Here is a 21,781-nt window from a genome sequence, read left to right as displayed (position 1 = left end):
GTGCTCTCTGGACTGATGGGCCCTGGGAACTGGGGGTGGGGGAGAGGAGGATGGGGTCAGCAGCAGTAGCAGGTGGTGATAGAAAATTGAGGGAGCGAAGCTGTGGTCGAATTCCTGCAGGGATGGTGTGTCAGTGTGGAAGAGGTGAATAAAGAGCTGTCAGAAGTCAGATGGTCTCAAAGGTCTCTTTCCTCACAGGAGTGACTATGAAGAAATGCCGCTGCAGAACGGCCAGGCCATTCGGGCCAAGTACAAGGAGGAGTCAGACAGTGACTGAGCCCTGGCCAGCCCAGCAAGGCGACAAGGTGCCTGGATGCTTTCCCCGGTGACTGTCTGCTGACCTTCCCCTGTTATATTCAGACTTTTCTTATAAGCAGAGATTTCCTGTTCCTCATTTGTTTACATATTTTTTTAAAGGAAAACCAAAACTGAGGGCAAATTTAAATGTTTAGCCAAATTTATTGTCTTGGTGGCTATGAGAAGAGAGGCGCTGATAACAAGTTTCAACAGCCAAATCCTTTTGTACGAAGATTTCAGATGAGAGAGCATGTTTTCAGTGATGACGAGGAAATCACACATTTTTAGTAGAGTGAATTACGTACTTTTTTTTTCTGTGATCATTCACTGATTCCAAGTTCATGGGCCGCCTGTGACTAGGTCCTCAGCGTGACAGCCTCACCCTCTTTCTTCCCTTCTCCCTGGTACTGTTTTTTGGCCCTTTAAACTCAAAGGGAAGCCTTATCTGTGGCCGCTTCAGGGCAGTCCTTCCTCATTGAGTGGCCAGTGCCCTGGGGAACCAGGTGGCTGAAGTGATTGGTCACTTCCATGGACTGCGTTTGGTGCAGTGTGTGTTGTGACTCATCAGGGGAATGGGGGATGCCTGGGTTCCAACCCTTCACGTCACCAAAGGGGAAGTAATAGTGTGGAGTTCTGAGGAGGGTTTGATAAGTTGAATAAGGAAAGGCTAAGGTAATTTACAGGTTACCAACTCCCGTGGGGGAAGGTCTTATTGCCATGGTGCTTTTCAGGGGTCTGTGTGTACACACATCACTAAATGGATTTCCCTGTGGGTGGTAAATCGGGCAGGAGAGGAACCCTTATCATTCCAATAAATGGCAGTTTCTGCAATTCTGTTGAATATGAAATGCCAGAGAGCCTTATTTATTTATTTATTTAAATAAAAGCTAAATGAGGAATCAGGCACAGTGGCTCACACCTGTAATCTCAACACTTTGGGAGGCCATAGTGGGAGGATCACTTGAGCCCAGGAGTTTGAGACCAGCTTGGGCAACTTAGGGAGACCCCGTCTCTATAAAACATTAAAAAGTTAGCCGGGCATGCCCGTAGTCCCAGCTACTCAGGAGGCTGAGGTGGGAGGACTGCTTGAGCCCTGGAGGTCGAGGCTGCAGTGAGCCATGACTGCGCCACTGCACTCTAGCCTGGATGTCAGAGTGAGAACCCGTGTCATTCATAAATACATAAATAAAGCTTCATGAAAGATTGATAGAATATTTCAGATTAGTTATTGGCAAAAAGTTTTTAAACTCATATTTGGAAACAAAATGAAAAGAAAGTAAAATGTTTTAAATGGTTCATGGAAAATGTATTTGGGTAGAAGGCAACTCGTGCTTCCGGAAGGGGTTCCCTGTCCTCCATGCGTCACATAGCGGTCAGGTAGGGATGACCTGCTCTGTGAAGTCCTTGGCACCGTTGAATCTGTGGCATCATAGAAGGCCCTGGAGCTTCCCCGTTTCTTTCAGTCAAGGACTCCATATAGAAGTCTCGTGTGGATGTCTCCTATGCTTTCCTCTTCACCTCTGCAGTCACACATCTATTAACATCCAGTAACTGTGGGCAGCCTGACTAATGCCGTCTTGGCGATTGAGGTCCAGAAGATGATAGTTCCGCAATGCCAACAGTACCTACTTTTTTTCTTCATCTATGCATTGACTCTCAGATGACCATGCAGAGCTTCAGATTACCATCCACGTTAAGTAGTGCTAGGACTTTAGAGATGTTCATGAGAAACTATTTGTTATGACTTTCCTTTGTATCTTTCCTTTTAATTTAAACTTTAGTGATAATGTACTTTTAATATGGGTTCCATTCACATTGTTTTAAAAACCTTGTAAATATGAATGTTTAAGACAACTTACTGCAAGGGTAATTCAAGTTTACATGATTTTTAAATTTGCAATGATGTGGTTTTTTTTTTTCTGTGTATGGAAAAAAATTTTCTGTTACCAAATTTTACAACTTCTAATAAGACTACTATAATTTTATGTAAACTGATGAAGACTTGTGCTGATTAACATGTTCTGTGATACAGTTTACAATTTTTAATCATTATAAAATAATTGTCCATGATTTGGAATGCTGTTATTTATCAGTAAATGTAAAATATTTGAGGCATTTAGCCATACACACACTAGAACTTTTTAAAACTTATCTTTGTCCTATAGTGTAATTATAAACTGATGACTATTATCTTCATACATTGAGTTTTCATGCATCAGTGAAATAAAAAATATGGGATTTATTTACTTTTTGTAACTAAGTTGGAAATAAGAAAAAAATTAGTACTTAAGGGGAAAATGGTTCTTATTAAGTCATGTATTTTCAACTTGTCTTCCCTGGTATATCATAAATATCAACTTATTACATACCCCATGTAAAATTTTGCTTAAACTCTCTAGCACTTGGCATGTAGAATATGTACCATAGGTATCCGGTTAAAACACTAAAGTCCGCCAGAAACTTTTGACAGTAGCAAGAAAATTGTTGAAGAAAAAATAAACTATTTACTGAGGGTAGTTATGTTAAAGTTTTTGCGAACTTAAAGGGCTGACTTTAGTTCTTTCATGGTAATGGCTTGAATAACATCATCTTTGGGATTTTTTAAATACTGGTCCAGTCTAGCAGAACCTGGAAGATGACCAGAGGTATTTCAGTTTCCCTAGGGAGAGCTTCATTATCCATGTGGATAATAAGTCTGCTTGATTTATTATTAAATCATTACAGCAGTGAAGTGGTGCCATTTTCTCTCTCTTAAGCCCCATTTGAAAGGCTAGAGAAGGGGATATATATACTATATTCAAGGTTTGTGAGGTTGTTACTGTACATAATTGCAGATTGCGGTAAAAGCTTAGATACATTATGTAAACCCAACCCACTAAATGAGCAGGTTACAAAACAAATGTCACCAGCCGCAAGTAACGATTTACTGAGGGTAGTTATGTTAAATAGATTATAATGTGGTAAATTATTTCCTGAATCCTTTATCACAGGAAAAGGAGATCCTCATAAAAGGGATAATTAAAAGGGATATCTCTGAACATTTAGTGAAGATGAGACTTAAAACACGAAAGTGTATTTGTGCATTTTGAGGGTTTTAGAAACCAGTTGCCTTAGAGGTTAGACTTCTGGGGGGAAAAAAAAATACAAATCTTTTCCCCTGGCCAAAGGGAAGTTGTGTGAGTCTGTGACATCTTGTGATGCCGTTTATCTTGGTTTGACATTGGAGATATGCTGGTAACTGTAACACCATACTATAAAACAGAAGAATTTTCTGCTACTGAAACTGCCTTTTTACAAAATGACTGTAAATATTTGTAAAGTAACACTCAACTTTAAGCCCAGGAGAGGGAGAGCCATGTGTTCAGTTGGGGACCTGTCCTTGGAGCACAGTGCCACCCCATCACAGTGTTGCTGCCATCAGGCGAAAGTCAATGAGCAAATTCGTGTTTTGCGAATGGCTTAATTCTGACACTACCTTTCTGGTAAATGTTAATAAATTTTTAATATTCAGTTCTATGTGTCTTGGTTTGTTTGCTCTTTGTGTGTGGAGTTAATTTGGCCTTGCAGACATAAATGCTTTAATAAAGCGGCTTTGGCGGTAACGGAAGGGCTTTTCCGTTTCAGCAGGCAGGCACGGAGGTGTCTTTATTGCCATGTCTAACATGGCCTGGGGAAGAGCACTGAAGATGGAGACAAGTCCTGGGTTTGGGCCCATCTCCCTACTTGGATGTGTGACTTTAAACCAATCAGATAACCTCCAAACACATTTTCTGATTTTTAAATGACTGCAAATTGTTGAGGACATAAAATGAGTGATTGTGAAAGCCATTTTGTAAGCTATGAAGTACTAAAACAATTTGTGAGCCCTACAGAGAACACAGGATTATCAGTTACGGTGTCACAGCTTTGGGCCAAGTGTGAGAGCTCTCTGGCTAAGAGAATAGGAATTGCTTTGGCCACCTCCCACCCCTTAATCTCCAGAAGAAGAGGGCTTAAGAATGGTGCGTGTGATGCCCAGGGGTAAGAATCTAACCAGAGCCCAGCAGAGCCGTCAGGATCCTGGTCCTATGGGTGAAATGAGTACATCATACGACCACAGCAGAACTGCAACTTTTTGTTTGCATTTGTTTTTCTGAGGCGGAGTCTCGGTCTGTAGCCCAGGCTGGAGTGCAGTGGCACGATCTTGGCTCACTGCAAGCTCCGCCTCCCAGGTTCATGCCATTTTCCTGCCTCAGCCTCCCGAGTAGCTGGGACTACAGGTGCCCGCCACCACGCCCAGCTAATTTTTTGTATCTTTAGTAGAGACGGGGTTTCACAGTGTTAGCCAGGATGGTCTCGATCTGACCTCGTGATCTGCCTGCCTCGGCCTCCCGAAGTGCTGGGATTACAGGCGTGAGCCACCGCGCCCGACCCGGTTGTATAGATTCTGAAGCCACTCACTAAATACGAAGAAATCATTTATGATACTATGCAGACCATGGAGAACACAACAGACTCTAGATTTGAATAATTTATTCTAACAAAAGTATAAAGTATGGAAAATTAGTGTCTATGAATCATTTCAGAGAGTAGAGCAAGTTTCACACTAGCAGATTTCAGATTTTAGCACCTTTGAAAAGAAATATTCAGAGTTAAGACAAGTGGCAACGCAGGCTGCAGGTGACCTACAGGGATACTCATCTGACTTCGGTGCCGCTCACATCACAGTGTGGTCATTTGGTTTTTTTCCTCTACATTGTGAGAGTGCCACAAAACACTTAAAGAGAAGAAGGAAAGAGTTCACTGAATTCATGGCTGGTGGTTAGAGGATGAACTAGAGACAAAAGGAGAAAGGCCATAGGCTGAACTGCAGGTCAGATAGACAGTCCGAAGGCACTGACGATGCAGTACATGGTCTTATTCTCCCATCGCACAGTGCAGCTCCCTGCGGGAGGGAAGAGAGCAGCATTTAAGGCAGGGAAAGCTGGGGGACGACGTTTTACTCACAATAAGGCCAACAGTCAAGTACCTATAGGCTACACAAAGAACCTTGGCAAGTCTATTATAAAATGCTTTAAAAGGTTGATAAACATGCATTGCATTCAAAGATAAGAAACGTCCAGTCACATATTTCACACAATAAAACTTCACAAACATGAATGAAAATCATACCGTCAGTAGAGCTGTCCCAGAAGCAGGAACTTGCCGTGTGTAATCCAGCCCCATTCTTCTGCATGATCACACAGGTCACTTAAGTTAAAACAAATTTTTATTAGAGAAGTCTACTGGGTAACACAAATGTCATTCTGTCCACTTCTTTTTTTTTTGAGATGGAGTCTCACTCTGTCACCCAGGCTGGGGCGCAGTAGCGCGATCTCGGCTCACTGCAACCTCCGCCCCTCCAGGTTTAAGCAATTCTCCGCCTCAGCCTCTGGAGTAGCTGGGATTACAGGCATGTGCCACCATGCCCAGCTAATTTTTTGTATTTTTAGTAAAGATGGGGTTTCACCATCTTGGCCAAGCTGGTCTTGAACTCCTGACCTCGTGATCCACCTGCCTCGGCCTCCCAAAGTGCTGGGATTACAGGCGTGAGCCACTGCGCCCAGCCCATTCTGTCCACTTTCAGCAAAACTACATAGCTCCACATGGTTGATGTACTCAACAAAAATTATAGGGACAGATTGCCTCGTCTCACTACATTGTAGGTGCTCCTTGACTTACAGTATCCCATAAACCCATCATAAATCAACAATATATACAAATTAAGTTGCAAATGCACTTAATACCCTGGTAAATCCATCATAAAGTTGAAAAATCCTAAGTTGAACCACTGTTAAGTTGGGAGCTGTCTGTACATGCTCCCTCTCCACTTCACTTGTTCTAAAAGCATCTGATGGCACCTCCTGTAAGATCCCACTTCACAAACGCCCTGCAATTGTACCAGCAGCCAAACGGTCAAGTGTATGCTAACATATGCTACACACACGCCCGACTCCCACCAGAAGCCTTCCTTGAGGCGGGGCCACGTTAGCTGTTGTTTCTGGTACTGGATGCTCCCCTGATCAGTGTTAAAAAACCATCCCTCAAATATACAAGAAACAAAAATCCATTACCAATGTATTTAAACGGTTTTCCCAGCTTGGTGAGTTGGCTTAAAGTTTGTTCTACTACATTTGTGGTCCACTGGTTCACTTTGCTGTGCTGATAAGCATTACCACCAATTGCGCTTTCTATAGCCTAGAAAACAAAGCACAAAGTGCGTCCCGGTTAACCAAATGCACCCACACCACCTTTCAATCAGGAACTGACAGCACCCCAAGAAGTGATTTATGAAAAGTTTATTTTTAATCATGAGGGTGCCTTTGCAAATACACCTTTTGATAGTATTATATTTCATTTAAATGTTTGAAATTTGCTTTAAAAATTCATAGTCTGGCAAATTATTTACACATTTTGACCTAATACTTACATTTAATGTTCACTACTACTATTAGTATTTAGAGATAAGCAATACATTTTTTTTTCCTGTCAAGGCTGGAAAATATTTTGCCATTCATTTCTTAAAGGTGTATTACTTTTATCTACTACTATCTAACATATACTAATACTATATATTAGATGAATTGTATTATTTGTACAACTGACAATATATAAACCTATCCAAATAATCATATATTAAAAAATACTTTTATCCAGCATTGTTTGGGAACAGGTTACCACGTTAAGTGCATTTTTCAGATAACTAAAAGCCCTTTATATTCCAAAACTTATTTTAGGTTTATGATGAAATTTTTTTATTTTGATTTTTCTGAGGCAGGGTCTCCTTCTGTTGCCCAGGCTGGAGAGCAGTGATGCAATCTTGGCTCACTGCAGCCTTGACATCTGGCGCTCAAGCAGTCCTCCCACCTCAGCTTCCCCAGTAGCTGGGACTGCAGGCATGTGCCACCATGCCTGGCTAGTTTTTTGTAGAGATGGGGTCTTGCTCTGTTGCCCAGGCTGCTGTCAAATGCCTGGGCTCAAGTGATCCTCCTGCCTCAGCCTCCTAAAGTGCTGGGATTGCAGGCATAAGCCACAGCACCCAGCCCAACTTTTCTCCTTTATTATACGCTTACTTCTTTTTCTATGCTATATTCTTTGGGGGTTATCTGACAATGCAAGGCTCACTGTCGCTGTTCTCGCTAAGCTTACCGCTATGATACTGCCATTGTGTGATTTTCTGGGTTTTTCAGCGTCAGCTCCCCTTTCACATGGATGCCAGTGTGCTTGCATCTCAGCAACTTTCTTCTCTACCCCTAACTTGCTGTGCTAGAAACCAGGAACCTGAGTTTCTATGACAGTTATGACCTAAAGTGAAAATAACAACATTCAGTGAGGGCCAAGGTCTGTCCTCAGACAGGCGGAGCAAACCAGCAGTCCGGGATCTGAGCTGTGCACGGTGGGGACAGACTGGTATCTGATGCCTGCGGCTTAGATCCAGTGACTTTGCTTTTGAGGACCTAAAACCTCCCTAGGTCACTCTGACTTCTACCTACAGACCTGCCGATCATCTCCCTGGGACTCTTGAGTAGTCACGTTACACACAGGGCCGGCTTACTTCTTGTCCTCTGCCACTGTGCTCCCTCCCAGCTCAGAGGCTGCAAGAGGGCTGGGGGGCCAGAAGTCCCAGTTTAAGAGGATAGCGGTATTACTAGACCTGGGCATTGTCAAAGGGTGGAGGGGCTTTGTTCAAGCTAAACCTCTCCCTCCGCCAGCTCTCCCTCCGCACATACTTTGAAATTCGGTTTTTCAAGGAGGAGGGAACTCTCCACCAATTTTGGATCTGCACAAATTGACTACTACCCAATATTTAGGGTCACCTGAGTACAGAATTACCTGTAGCCCCCGCAATAGGGGGGAACGGGGAATGTGCACTGCCCCCACTTCCCACGGGGCCTTGTCCCCTCTTTTTACTGCATTACCCCTACTTCTACTCATTCTTCAGATTTCAGCTCGAAATGGACCCTGAACTCCCTGGGTGGGTCACATTCCCCGTTCAGTGCTCTCACAGCACCACCACTAGTGGCACTTACCACACAGCAAATGCAGGCTGACACTTTCCAGTGGGACTGTTTGATGTGTCTGCCCTGCCCGCCCCTCAGCTGTAAACTCCAGGAGGGTATATGCCCTGCGTGCTCCCTCAGTGTGTACTTTCTGAATGAATAACAAACATCCCTTCTGTCTCTCTTCCTCTTCATGATCAATAACACAATAAAGTGTGAAGTTTAGAAATGTAAGAAAAGTAAGCATATAGGCCCCAAACTGGATCACCAGGTCCAGAATAACTGGAAGTTGACTGTTTAAGTTTCTTATACTCACTCTTTAATGATATTCAGGAATAATGCTATGTACATAAAATTCCTTGTCTGATTTAAAATATGTAACTTGCATAATATGGAAGCAATTCTTAACTAGCTATTTGCTGAAGTAAAAACTGTTATTTGAAACACCAAAACACACAGACTCAGTCAAAACAATTCCAAGATAGTATTTAAAACACATTATTTTCTCTAATATAAGCCATTAATCAAACATTTAAGAAGTGAGCATTTATCCTCTTACCTCTTTTACAATGTTGCTCACTTCATCAACAACAAAAGCAGTCTGCAAGGAAGAACATTAAGTTTTTAAAAGATATTTCTACTACATTGATAAATGCAAATTTATGTAATGAACATAATTTAGAAATGAAGACCTTAGAAATAATCTAAGTAGACTGTTCACTTTAGCAAGGATGGATGGCATTACAGTCTTCAGAAACCAGAAGACTAGAATACATGTATGTAATGTAAAGGTGTTCTGTTTTATTTATTTATTTTTGAGACAGAGTGCTGCTTTGTAGACCAGGCTGGAACACAGTGGCAAGATCACAGCGGCTCACTGCAATCTCCGCCTGCCAGGTTCAAGTGATACTCCTGCTTCAGTCTCCCAAGTAGCTGGGATTACAGGTGTCCTCCACCACACCCAGCTAATTTTTGTATTTTTAGTAGAGATGGTGGTTTCACCATGTTGGCCAGGCTGGTCTCAAACTCCTGACCTCAGGTGATCCTCCCACCTCAGCCTCCCAAAGAGGTGGGATTACAGGCGTGAGCCACCACACCCGGCCCTGTTTTGTTTTAATCATGCCACAATCTAAGACTTCACTTTAAACTAGAATTCATTCTCTTCTTCCATTTCAACTGACTGCTAGAATCATTAACCAATAGAGAAGCTTAATGAGTTGTCTGATTTTTGTATAAATTAACTGAAGCTGCTGAAGCAATCCATTTAAGATTGTAATTCTCTCTTCCATGATGTTAACTGATTAGGAGGCCTGACCTTGAGGAAATTTTTTTAAAGCACCATTAGTTGTAAAATGTACAATGATTATATTATTTCCAGGTAATTATTTTTCTTTCCCAGTGATGCCCTCCTACTCCAGGACTAACCACCATCTGCCAGCATGGCCGTTCTCCGTCAGTGTCTGGATGACGTGGGAGGTGAGCTGCCTGCAGTAATCTAGTGCCAGGAGTATAGTTTTCTTAGTTTTCCTTTTACACATGGCAGATCTGAATGGGTAAAAGGTCATCCTGAAAATAACATCAGTCAGGCACTTGCCTGCCAATGTGCTCTTCACACGAGCACAAGCGTTTAAAGTTACTGCTGAGTCCCAGGAAAGGTACGAAGCTCTGGACACGCCTTCAAGAGGGCAATCCCCCAGGGCCCTCAGTCAACGTGCATTCTGGGGGAATCAAGGCAGAGAACCCTGACTTGGCAGTGAGTCTTCCTCCCTGCCTGGCTGCTGTCCACTGCAGGCCCTGCCCTTTCTTTTTAGGGGGGTCAGGAGCTGACTGCCCGAAGCCACCTCACTTGCTGTACTCAGAAGTCGGACTTGGAAACAAAACCAACTCACTGAGTGAATGACAGTTAGCAATATCTTAGAGATTAAGTCATTTCTGGAAGCGTAAAGGATGCTTCCAAGTGACTACAGTGACCTTAATCACAAAGGAAAGGCACTGTATAACCTCCCATATGGTTACAGTACAAAAAAGGTTGAGGGACATTTGAAAGAATTTTTAGTGGAAAGCAGAGAGTTGTATTGAATCCAGTGGACAGTTTTAACTTCTCCAAGAAAGATGAGTGGTGAGTTGAGAATACTTACAAAGGCCCAGGCATCTACATGAAATTAGAAGAGATGGAGAAAAGGCTGCTAAGAGGCTGCTGGGAGGACCAGAACGGGCCATTCAGTAAATACCTAAGACATGCCTACTACAAGACAGCCATGGTCTCCACCTCCCAGGGCTTCCATCCCAGGTGGAGCACTCACCACTCTGCCCAGCCCCTTCATTTTACACATACGGAATTGAGATCTCGAATAACGAAGCCACTTAGCCACCTCATTTGTGGGAGTCAGAATCGGACTGCAGTACTAAGCGCTTTCCTTTACAAAGCGATTTCTTTTTTAGAACAGTTTTACTCGATATTGCTATAATACATTTTCCAATATTATATTAGCAACAGTTTAAGGGGAAAGGCTTTTTCTTTGCGAACTGCTCCTGCACCAGGTCTTCTGGTCACTATTCACTTGGTTGCCATCAGTATTCAAACACTGATTATGTCATTGTCACAGGAAGTGTGTGCTAGTTAGGAAATCAGATCAAAACTGAAACTTAATCAGTCCTTAAGTTTTAGTTTTATTTTCCCTGAAAACATTCCTCGTTAAACTAAATTTCTTTTCTTTTTTTTTTTTTTTTTTTGTTTTTTGAGACGGAGTTTCGCTCTTGTTGCCCAGGCTAGAGTGCAATGGCGCGATCTCGGCTCACGGCAACCTCTGCCTCCCAGGTTCAAGCGATTCTCCTGCCTCGGCCTCCCGAATAGCTGGGATTACAGGCATGCGCCACCACGCCCGGCTCATTTTGTATCTTTAGTAGGGACGGGGTTTCTCCACGTTGGTCAGGCTGGTCTGGAACTCCTGACCTAAGGTGATCCGCCCGCCTTGGTCTCCTAAAGTGCTGGGATTATAGGCGTGAGCCACCGCGCCCGGCCACTAAATTTCATAAATGGCAAAATATCCAACCTTACCAAATGTATCTATAGTTTATATTTTTGACAGGCTGTATAATAAATCCATAGGGCTCTATCTGAATTTCAACGAGGATTATTCAGTAAGAAGAAAATGAGGGTTGTATCTCAGCTGCGCTCATCAGCTCTATTCCCCGAATGACCGTGAGCTTGAAGGAAAGCCATTTAACGCACACGGTGCCGATGGGTGTCTTCTGCTTGACAAGATCGTGGGCTTTATGCTACTTCCTCAAGGAGGCACTAAGAGACGATTTTTTCCCCCACAACAGTGAGCTTTCTTACAGACCTCTTAAACGGAAATGAAATGTGCTACTCATTCCCAGCACTGCAGACCCAGGTGAGGCCCGAGACAAAGGCGCGGGGCTGCCGGGACGCCAGCCCGGGGCGGAGGGGTTGGGGGCAGGAGGGTCACCCGCACCCCCGCGGGGAGACATCCAAGCCCCGGCGCTCCCAGCCCGGCCGCCGCGCCCCGCTCCAAGCTGGGGCTGGGGTCAGCTCCGCAGAGCAAGGGGCGGTGATGTCATCCTCCCGGCGAGCCTGGCTGCGGGCGGGAGGCGAGGCCCTGCGGGAAGGTTTCTCGGCACCGCTCACCCGGGCGCTCTCTCCGAGTCACGCCCGACGCCTCCCCGCGCGGGAAGCTCAATCCCCTTCCCGCCCCATGCGCCGAGGAAAAGGCGGCAGTGTCCGGGCAGAACGGGGCCGGGCGGAGAGCGCCGGCTATCGTGAACCTCAGGCCGTGGGTTGCCGAGACCGGCCTAGCTGAAGGAGGTGGGCAGCCAGGTCTTTCCGGGCAGCACCGCGTGTCCTTCCGCGGCCAGGGCTCTAGGCCTCCACCCTTCCGTCGCCGACCCGGCGGTTACCTCCTCCGCAGCCTGGTAGTCTTCCATCTTTCCTCCCGCGCGTCGCCTCCGCCTCCCTCAGTGGCGCAGACTACGCAGGCGCACTCAGGCCCCGCCCCCGACCTGCCACGCCCCTCTCCTTTCGCGCCAGCCCCGCTCATGCCCAACTCCTGGGCCCCCACGGCTCCGCCCACGACCAGCTCCCGGGTCCCGCCCTTCCCTGCCCGGACCCTCACTGACTCCATCCCTGGGCGGGGCCTGCGGGTGGACCCTGTATTGGCCTCTCCTGCTGTCCTCTGGGAGGTGGTGGTTTCCATGGGAAACCGTGAGGGTAGCCGGGCAGCTCCCTAAACCTCAGCAACGGAAACAAAACACACTTACAAAAGGCAGTCCTGGAGGGGAAGCGTGGTCCCGGCCCCTCCCCCGGTTTGTATCGTGTGGATTGACGCGGACTTTCAAACCGGCTCGGGCACCTGGCAACTGCCAAGGCAGTGCGCCCGGTGGGACGTTGTTGCAGTTCCCTTGGGGGCTGGTATTGGCAAACTTTAGCTATCTGAATGAAACTTTCCTTTGGGGAGTTAAGTTTTCCAGGTAAATGAGAATTTTTCCTTTAAGCACCATTTAAAAAAACCATTTTGGGTGGAAAATTTTGTAAAATGTGGCACACTTCCTGACTACCTTAACCACAATGAACTAGACAGACTTGGTTTGAATGTGGGTTCTTTATGGAAATTAGGAATTGCACTGGACTCTGGTAAACTGCCTTCCACGGAAAGCTGGGGCATATGCACCTGTTGGCAGGTATTCTCAGGCTCAGAGTTTTGATTTTGGCGTTTGCTTTTTCTGGTTTCATCATGCACTTGAATTCAGGCTGCTGGAACCCACTTCCCATTCTCCAGGAAGGAACTGACTGCAAGAGTCCCAGGGACTTGGTAGAACTAAACTTCAAATCCCACATCTAATCCATGAGCAACCCTTGTTATTTCTACCCTATATGCTCGGGACCCCAGTAAAAGATTGAAATCTCTCATCTGGATTATGACCATCGGACTGTAACCTGGTCGGTCTATCAGGGTCTTATTAGAGACCTTCAAGAGGAACCTAACCCGAAGACGCTTCCCTCCCCTCACCCGTTCTGCCTTGCCCTATCAAGAGTTCCTATGCTGTCAGACTGTAGACTAATCTTAGTGACCTTTGGGTGACTTAACTTTTAACATATCTTAGCTCAAAATCTCCTACACAGAGCCATCCTGTGACCACTGTATCTAAGGTAGCGACCTCCTCATTCTCTATCCCTGCATCCTGTACATTTTCCTCATAGCACTTCTCTCAGTTTGCAAGAATGTATTTATGGTTGCTGGTTTATGGTGTGTCTCCATTTAGAAACTAAGTACCATGCAGGAAGGATCTGTTTTATTCACTAATGTATCCCCTTCCTTCCACATTGTGCCTGGCACATAATAGCTGCACAATTAAAATTTATTTATTTATGTAGAGACAGGGTGTCATTCTGTTGCCTGGGTGAAATGCAGCGGTGTGAATGCTCAAGGGATTTTTGAGCTAAGATGTGTTCAAGTTTAGTCATCCAAAGATCACTAAGAGCTTGAACTCCTGGGCTCAAGGTATTCTCCTGCCTTAGCCTCCTGAGCAGCTGGGATTCCAGGCACTAGCAACCACACCCCGCTATTTTTTTATATGTCTTTTGTAGAGATAGGGTCTCACTGTGTTGCCCAGGCTGGTCTCAAACTCCTGGGCTTAAGGGATCCTCCAGCCTCAGCCTCCCAAAGTGCTGGGATTGTAGCTGTGAGCCACCATGCCCGGCCTAACATTTATTGAATGAATCATTTCCCCCATGGGTGTTAGCTTTGCCTCAGACCCAAATGGAGAGAACTGGGGAGTGGAGGAAGATGCAACGACCTGCCTCCTTGAGGGAAACAGGGCTGGTGAGGGGAGGACAGAGCCCTGACTGACCCAAGGCTGCTGGCCCTGGGTCCTTGGCCTGAGCAGGGAGACTTGCTGAGTGGGCTGGTTGCTCTCCCACACCTGGTCTTCCTCTCCTTGGATTCTGAACTTTATCTACCTTTTGAGTTCCTTTCTTATTACCTGGCTTCAACTCCCCTGTCCTAGTGTTTCAGTCTTGCGCCTCAGTCCACACGTGATTCTGATGCTGACATTGCTTTACCTTCCTGCCGTTCTCAGCGTCACCTGAGATCTCATTTTGGGTGTTCTCTGCCTACCTGATTCCGAGCTCTCGGCCTCACCATGATCCTGAGCTGATCAGGAGCCTCTTAATTCTTTTTTCTTCTGCTACTTTGTTGTGGACCTGGAGTTCAGTAGCTGAGTGTCACAGAATGATGTGCAAAGCAAGAGTAAACCGGTTCTGAGCGAACACTGGCAATGGAAGAGCCTTTTCATTTTTCAACCTTTTCAGTTTTCCCCACAACCTTTGAGGAACTTCCTAATTTAAATGAATTTCCTGAGTGGCTGTTAGGATGGTGCATAATTAATGCATGGATCTTGTTACATTATAACTGCGGATCACCAGCATGCACATAAATCAACAGAAAACATGCAAATGTTTACATGATTTTAGCTTTTATACATTGGGTACCAGTCTCTAATTTTAACTATCAAAGAACGTTTGTTAAATTACCATGAGATATGGCATTCTGAGGCTGCCAATAAACAGATGAACTGGTCTGTTTATCTTCATAACTATTTGTTCACTTGTTCAAGACACATATATGGAGCACTCCCTTTGTGTCAGGCTCTGAGCTGGGGTTGAGGCTACAAAGTTGACTAAAACATGGCCTTAATGGAATATATTTTTTAAAAAGGATGTATCTGTAAATAGGAGGGTTTGAATTCTCTAGGCTTACGTGATGTTGTTCTGCTTGGAAAAATGCAGTGATGTGGTATTATATTCTGCCCAACTGATGTAGAGTCTGTAGGGCTAAAGCATTTAAAATCGTTGAGACATTTGGCAGTTCACCAGATGCCATTGCCAGCACCTTCCATCTGCCACGAATGGATGTCCATCAGAAGCATTGGAGCTCAGACACCTTGACTCATAACTGCTCGTGAATCTTTAGCATTCCGCCATATTTTAGAATAATGTTTAGTTTCTATGCAGTAAGTCAGTGGAGTGAATCTTAGGTTTGTTTTTCAATTTGGAGGTTAGTGATAGGTTGGCAGGTTTGCGTGCAATCACCTTTCTTTCCTGGAGTCAAATTTCTTAAATACAGACTGTGGGACTGGAGCTGCCAATACCTTTATTTAGCAAGTGTGGGCCTGATAATCATAGCAGTCAACGAACTGTCACATCAATAAATAACATCAAGAATATCCAGCAGTGGCTGGGCACCGTGGCTCACACCTGTAATCCCAGTACTTTGGGAGGCTGAGGTGGGCAGATCACCAGAGGTCAGGAGTTTGAGACCAGACTGACCAACATGGAGAAACCCCATCTCTACTAAAAATACAAAATTAGCCGGGTGTGGTGGCACATACCTGTAGTCCCAACTACTCGGGAGGCTGAGGCAGGAGAATCGCTTGAACCTGGGAGGTGGAGGTTGTGGTGAGCTGAGATCGCACCACTGCACTCCAGCCTGGGCAACAAGAGTGAAACTCCCGAGTAGCTAGGATTACAGGTGCCCGCCACCACGCCCAGCTAATTTTGTATTTTTATTCTCAAATAATAATAATAATAATAATAATAATATCCAACAGTGTTGTTGTGCTGTCTATCATCTGCAGCCCTTCATAGTCCAAATCCCATCCTGTGGATATTCCATTTTTTCCTTTCTTCCCCTGTGCCAAGAAGTATGTTACTGAGATGTACCATGAGATCATGCTGAGTCAAAATGATAATAAAAGAAGACGACGAGGAGGATGAGGGTGATGTTGAAACACTCATGGCTGAGGAATTTAATGTTGTAAAGGAAAAGAAACTCTAGCTGACACATATCTAAAGTGAGAGTCCTGTGCTGAGAAATGCTGAAGAGATATGGCATTCTGAGGCTGCCAATAAACAGATGAACTGGTCTGTTTATCTTCATAACTATTTGTTCACTTATTCAAGACACATATGTGGAGCACTCCCTTTGTGTCAGGCTCTGAGCTGGGGTTGAGGCTACAAAGTTTTAATATATATATTAAATATATTTAATATATATTAAATATATAATTAAATAAATATTAAATTAAATATATATTAATATAATATAATAATATATAATATATTTAATATAGGCATTTCTTAGCTAATCTCTGTTGAGCTGGGAAGCGGACGCACAGTTGTGCTGGAATACCTCTGTACCCCATGAAAGAGTGGTTGCTCTGAGCTTCTTGGGCCTCTCTTCCTTCAATCCTGGTGACTGCAGCCCCTTCCCTGGGACCTCATCCTCAAGATCCAGTAACTAAAGGATAGCTCATGGTATAGCAGGGCCTCCACTGGCATTTGTTCCAATGGGTAAATATTCATGCTATCATAGTTATTAAATAGTCTGATGCTCAGTTCTGTGTTTATGCAAACACTACACACTACATCAGCAGCATAGGCAAGGTTAGCTGCAGAAACAAATGGCCCTACACTCTCAGTGGTTGATAACAGCAAACATTTATTTGCCACTCACACTCCATGACCATCAAGGATCTTCCATGGCTCTGCTTCACGTCTCCTCCATGCTGAGACCAGGATGATAGAGCAGCCTGTGTCTGGAGTCATCAAGGGAAAGAGAAGGGAAAGAGAATGGTGGCCCCAGTACTGCTTGGAAGGTGCCACGCCTACGTGGCACGTGGCACCTCTGTACACACTTCATTGTCTTATTGCTCTCCAGAGCACATCTTTGGCCATGTCCGAGTTAGCAGGGCAGGGACACTTCACGGGGCTGGGTAATACTACCTAGTACATGCACAGCATTTTGAAGATTCCCCTTGGTGATTTCATTACAATCTTCATCGCTCTTGGCCTGGCTGTCCCCCTTTCTTGTAAATTATCCTTGAGTTAATAGCCGTTCTTTGAGATGTGGTTAGTCATTTACACTGAGGTCAATGTGAAACCCTTCACAAATGTGGGAACATTTGAATAGTTGAAGCCTGTCGTCTCTGTGGGGAGTTTCCTTAGGAAGGGTGAAACATTTCACCAGCATCAGCTTGGTCTTTCCTCCAGCTAAAAATGTAAAATGTTGGCATAGAAGAGCTCCTCGGTGTGGTTTTGCGGTGACTTTGCTCCCCGGGTCCCTAGTGATGTGGGAGTAGCCACCAAGGCACGTAAGGCTGGCCACACAGGGTGCAGTGCGTCAGCCTGTGACTGACAGGAAGGGAAAAGAAATACGTCAGTTACTCTAACAAGAAGAATTGACTTCCTTATCTGCAGAGCCGGCTCTGGTCTCTTCTCTGGAAGCAGATGCGAAGGTAGGATGAGAATGTATGACCAGCCGTTGTAGCAGGTCGTTTTAGGAGTGGGGTGGGTAGAGATTATAGTTATTGTAACTTTTCTTAAATTTATGACATTGAAAAGGTAGGAAACAAAGCATAATAAATTAGATAAAAGATAATTTTATCTTGTAATTTTATTGAATAACATAATTTAACATTTGAGATAATAATGATGTAAGTGATATGGTGGAAGTAACTTCAGAGTTAATTAAAAACCGAAACAAAACAGAAAAACACTATCCAAAAGCTATATGGTGTGATTTTTTTTTTTAAAGGGTAGAGTGTCATTTGCTTTCTTCTTTGGTTTGTAAATTCTTATACTTACAGTTTGTTACTGTTTTGCTGTCTCTGAATCGACTTTATTGTTTTGATCACCTGTAATTTCTAGTTTGGAGGTGGAACATCAATATCATTTTGGAATTATAAAAAAGTTAGCTAGGGTCTAATTTAAATTTCTTTTAATTAAACTTCCTTAATCCCTAAGTTGCTTGGTAAGAAAGAGACTATGAGAGGAAAGTGCACATTAGATATTAAAGATTTATTAAATTAGAATTGGGCTGAGTGTGGTGGCTCACACCTGTAATCCCAGCACTTTGGGAGGCCGAGGTGGGTGGATCCCTTGAGGTCAGGAATTTGAGACCAGCCTGGCCAGCAGGGCAAAACCCCATCTCTTAACAAAAAAAAAAAAATAGACAAAAATTAGCTGGGTGTGGTGGCGGGCACCTGTAATCCCAGCTACTCAGGAGGCTGAGGCATGAGAATCACTTGAACCCAGGAGGCAGAGGTTGCAGTAAGCCAAGGTCCTGCCACTGCAATCCAGCCTGGGCAACAGAGCAAGACTCCATCTCAAAAAAAAGAAATTAGAATTGGTGTAGAAAAGATTATTCTGCCAAGATAGTCAGAAATTCTAACTTCTTAGCTGCTTTGCCTAAATGAAGCATAAGGTTTTGGAGTTAGACCCAGTTTAGAGTGTGAGTTTAGTTAAGTTACTTAATCACTCCAAGACTCACTCTCCTTATCTGTGAAAATGGGTGCATTTATTTACTACATAATGTGGTAATATGGATTAGTAGAGATAATGTATGCAAAGTACCTAAACTATCTGGTTCAGAGTAAGAGCTAAATAAATAGTAGCTGTTGGCACAACAGAAAGCATAACAACAATTGCGAGTAGTACCTAGAAGGATATAATAATATTAATTTTCGGCCGGGCACAGTGGCTCATGCCTGTAATCCCAGCACTTTGGGAGGCTGAGGCAGGTGGATCACGAGGTCAAGAGATTGAGATCATCCTGGCCAACATGGTGAAACCCCGTCTCTACTAAAAAATACAAAAAAAATTAGCTGGGTGTGGTGGCACGCGCCTGTAGTCCTAGTTACTAGGGAGGCTGTGGCACGGGAATCGCTTGAACTCAGGAGGCAGAGGTTGCAGTGAGCTGAGATCTTGCCACTGCACTCCAACCTGGCGACAGAGCGACACTCCGTCTCAAATAAATAAATAAATAAAATAATAATATTGGCCGGGTGCGGTGGCTCAAGCCTGTAATCCCAGCACTTTGGGAGGCCGAGATGGGTGGATCACGAGGTCAGGAGATCGAGACCATCGGGGCTAACCTGGTGAAACCCCGTCTCTACTAAAAAAATACAAAAAAACTAGCTGGGTGAGGTGGCGGTCGCCTGTAGTCCCAGTTACTCGGGAGGCTGAGGCAGGAGAATGGCGTAAACCCAGGAGGCGGAGCTCGCAGTGAGCTGAGATCCAGCCACTGCACTCCAGCCTGGGCGACAGAGCGAGACTCCGTCCCCCCAAAAATAAAAATAATAATAATAATATTAATTCTAATGTATTTGCTCTTCCACATGAAGAGGTCAAGTTTAAAGTATGAACGCCATGGCTTCCTATTTCAGTCATGAAGTTCTATTTCTCATTTTAAAGTAACATTTTTTGTTGTTTTTGGGTGGTAAACGTCTCCCCGAATGAGAAAGAATACACGGAATCAGCAGTGAATTGTAGTGACCTTTCAGATAAAGCACCTGTTCGACTTTGTCCTCTCTCAGGTAGGCTTCAAGTTTTATAGATTCAAGCCCACATGTGAGTCTTCTATTATTTTTTTATATGTTTATTTATTTGTGTGTATTTATTTTTATTTTTATTTATTTGAGATGGAGTCTCACTCTGTCTCCCAGGCTGGAGTGCAATGGCACGATCTCCGTTCACTGCAAACTTCGCCTCCCAGGTTCAAGTGATTCTCTTGCCTCAGCCTCCCGAGTAGCTGGAATTACAGGCACCTGCCACCACGCCTATCTTTAGTAGAGATGGAGTTTCACCAGGTTGGCCGGGCTGGTCTCAAACTCCTGACCTCTGGTGATCCACCCACCTCGGCCTCCCAAAGTGTTGGGATTACAGGCGTGAGCCGCCGACCCCAGCCTTTTTATTTATTTATTTATTTACTTTTTGAGATAGAGTCTCACTCTGTTGCCCAGGCTGGAGTGCAGTGGCCACAATTTCAGCTCACTGCAAGCTCTGCCTCCTGGGTTCACGCCATTCTCCTGCCTCAGCCTTCTGAGTAGCTGGGACTATAGGTGCCCACCACCACACCCGGCTAATTTTTTGTATTTTTAGTAGAGATGGGGTTTCACCATGTTGGCCAGGATAGTCTCCATCTCCTGACCTCATGATCCACCTGCCTCATCCTCCCAAAGTGCTGGGATTACAAGCGTGAGCCACCACACCCAGCCTTATTTATTTTTTTGAGAGTCTCCCTATATCACCCAGGCTGGAGTGCAATGGCGCCATCTCAACTCACTTCAACCTCTGCCTCCTGGGTTCAAGCAATTCTCCTGTCTCAGCCTCCTGAGTAGCTGGGATTACAGGCGTCCACCACCATGCCCAGCTAATTTTTGTATTTTTAGTAGAGACAAGGTTAGTAGAGACAGGGTTTCACCATGTTGGCCAGGCTGGTCTCAAAACTCCTGACCTCGTGATCCACCCACCTCGGCTTCCCAAAGTGCTAGGATTACAGGCATGAGCCACCGCACCCAGCCAAGTCTTCTAATGTTAAGTACAGATTTCTGAGGAACCTGAAGCTTATACAACTTGTGGAGACTTTAGAAAAATAAAGAGGGAACCAGGTATAGGGCATCTTGGACCTTGGACAGGGCTGTGCAAGTAAGGGATTCTGAAGTTGAGGTGTCATTAGCTTTCCAGAAAACTCGCCTCTGAATAAGTAACAAGATAGACAGGAAATTTATAAACACACATCTTCATTTCTGTGTCAGACTTTCTGATGGATATGCATGCATGCTGTCTCATTGTTGCAAAAATGAGTCTTTTAAAAGCCTATGAATAGGGAACTGAGCTGAGAGCTGTTCTTTATCCATCACCTTCCTTTGTGGCTGCCATCAGCTTCCGTGAAGAATCTATGCAAGCAGGCCGGGTGCGGTGGCTCACGCCTGTAGTCCCAGCACTTGGGGAGGCCAAGGCGGGCAGATCACCTGAGGTCGGGAGTTCGAGACCAGCCTGACCAACGTGAAGAAACCCTGTCTGTACTAAAAATACAAAATTAGCCGGGCATGGTGGCGCATGCCTCTAATGTCAGCTACTCAGGAGGTTGAGGCAGGAGAATCGCTTGAACCCAGGAGGCGGAGGTTTTGGTGAGCCAAGATTGCGCCGTTGCACTCCAGCCTGGGCGACAATAGCGAAACTCCGTCTCAGAGAGAGAGAAAAAAAAATCTACGTAAGCAAAAACGTCACGAGGTTTTCGGGTAAAATTTCAAGGACAATGCAGTCGCTCAACTTTTCCCCTGCATACGAGGCAGAAAGCGTGGTGGCTGCAAGCTGAAGCTGTGAAACTTCTCAAGGAAATAGCTGTGGTAAACAACACAGGAGTGAGCTGCCTTGAAACGACCTGCAGCACCGTGGCTTGCGGGCTTTGAGAACGTTCTCTAGTTTTCCCTTGAAAGCGTGTGTGGTGAGGACAGTCACGTTCACACGCACTCATGCTACAGCAGATCTCTGCATTTCCACTCTGGTGACGTTTCCCCTGTACCCCGGAGGGCTCAACATTTATTTGCTTTGATCCGATGACTGGCTGCCCAGAGACAATAGATGATCGGATGAAAGAAATAGGGGC

General features: G+C 44.8%; 3 protein-coding genes across 8 annotated transcripts in view; 2 read left to right on the top strand and 1 right to left on the bottom strand.

Moving 5' to 3' along the window:
* The window catches only part of TMEM181 (transmembrane protein 181), a 115,043-nt gene extending 111,236 nt beyond the window's left edge, over positions 1-3,807 (top strand). For both annotated transcript variants that reach the window (XM_008007707.3, XM_038001156.2), the window contains exon 17: positions 199-3,807. In XM_008007707.3, coding sequence (XP_008005898.2) covers positions 199-277 — 79 coding nt within the window. In that variant the 3' untranslated portion in view covers positions 278-3,807. The remainder of the gene's footprint in view (positions 1-198) is intronic.
* Positions 3,808-4,794: 987 nt separating this feature from the next.
* Positions 4,795-12,328, bottom strand: DYNLT1 (dynein light chain Tctex-type 1). Of its 2 annotated transcripts, XM_008007711.3 has the most exons (5): positions 12,234-12,319; positions 8,875-8,916; positions 6,390-6,513; positions 5,449-5,526; positions 4,795-5,221 (listed from the first exon to the last, which is right to left on the bottom strand). In XM_008007711.3, the coding sequence occupies exons 1-5, from the start codon at positions 12,258-12,260 to the stop codon at positions 5,151-5,153; spliced, it is 342 nt and encodes a 113-aa protein (XP_008005902.1). In that variant the 5' UTR covers positions 12,261-12,319; the 3' UTR covers positions 4,795-5,150. The 2 variants fall into 2 exon arrangements, with proteins under 2 accessions (XP_008005902.1, XP_008005903.1); XM_008007712.3 differs by lacking the exon at positions 4,795-5,221 and having other exon boundaries at positions 5,451-5,506; positions 12,234-12,328.
* A 4,995-nt stretch (positions 12,329-17,323) lies between these two features.
* SYTL3 (synaptotagmin like 3) overlaps positions 17,324-21,781 on the top strand; it is a 117,049-nt gene continuing 112,591 nt past the window's right edge. For 3 of the 4 annotated variants that reach the window (XM_038001161.2, XM_038001162.2, XM_038001158.2), the window contains exon 1: positions 17,324-17,627. The gene's annotated coding sequence lies outside the window, so the exon portion shown is untranslated. The other variant, XM_038001159.2, reaches the window with a different exon arrangement.

This window comes from Chlorocebus sabaeus, chromosome 13 (genome assembly GCF_047675955.1).
Source record: "Chlorocebus sabaeus isolate Y175 chromosome 13, mChlSab1.0.hap1, whole genome shotgun sequence".
NCBI classification, from domain to species: domain Eukaryota; kingdom Metazoa; phylum Chordata; class Mammalia; order Primates; family Cercopithecidae; genus Chlorocebus; species Chlorocebus sabaeus.
The sequence above is the reverse complement of the archived record's forward strand: the minus strand, read 5'-3'. Positions and strand labels throughout refer to the sequence as shown.

Coding starts and splice junctions, on each gene's coding strand:
- DYNLT1 (XM_008007711.3), bottom strand. CDS start 12,260: ATGGAAGACTACCAGGCTGCGGAGGAG. Junction 8,917..12,233: donor ACTACCAGGCTGCGGAGGAG/GTAACCGCCGGG, acceptor TCTTCCTTGCAG/ACTGCTTTTGTTGTTGATGA. Junction 6,514..8,874: donor TGAGCAACATTGTAAAAGAG/GTAAGAGGATAA, acceptor TTTGTTTTCTAG/GCTATAGAAAGCGCAATTGG.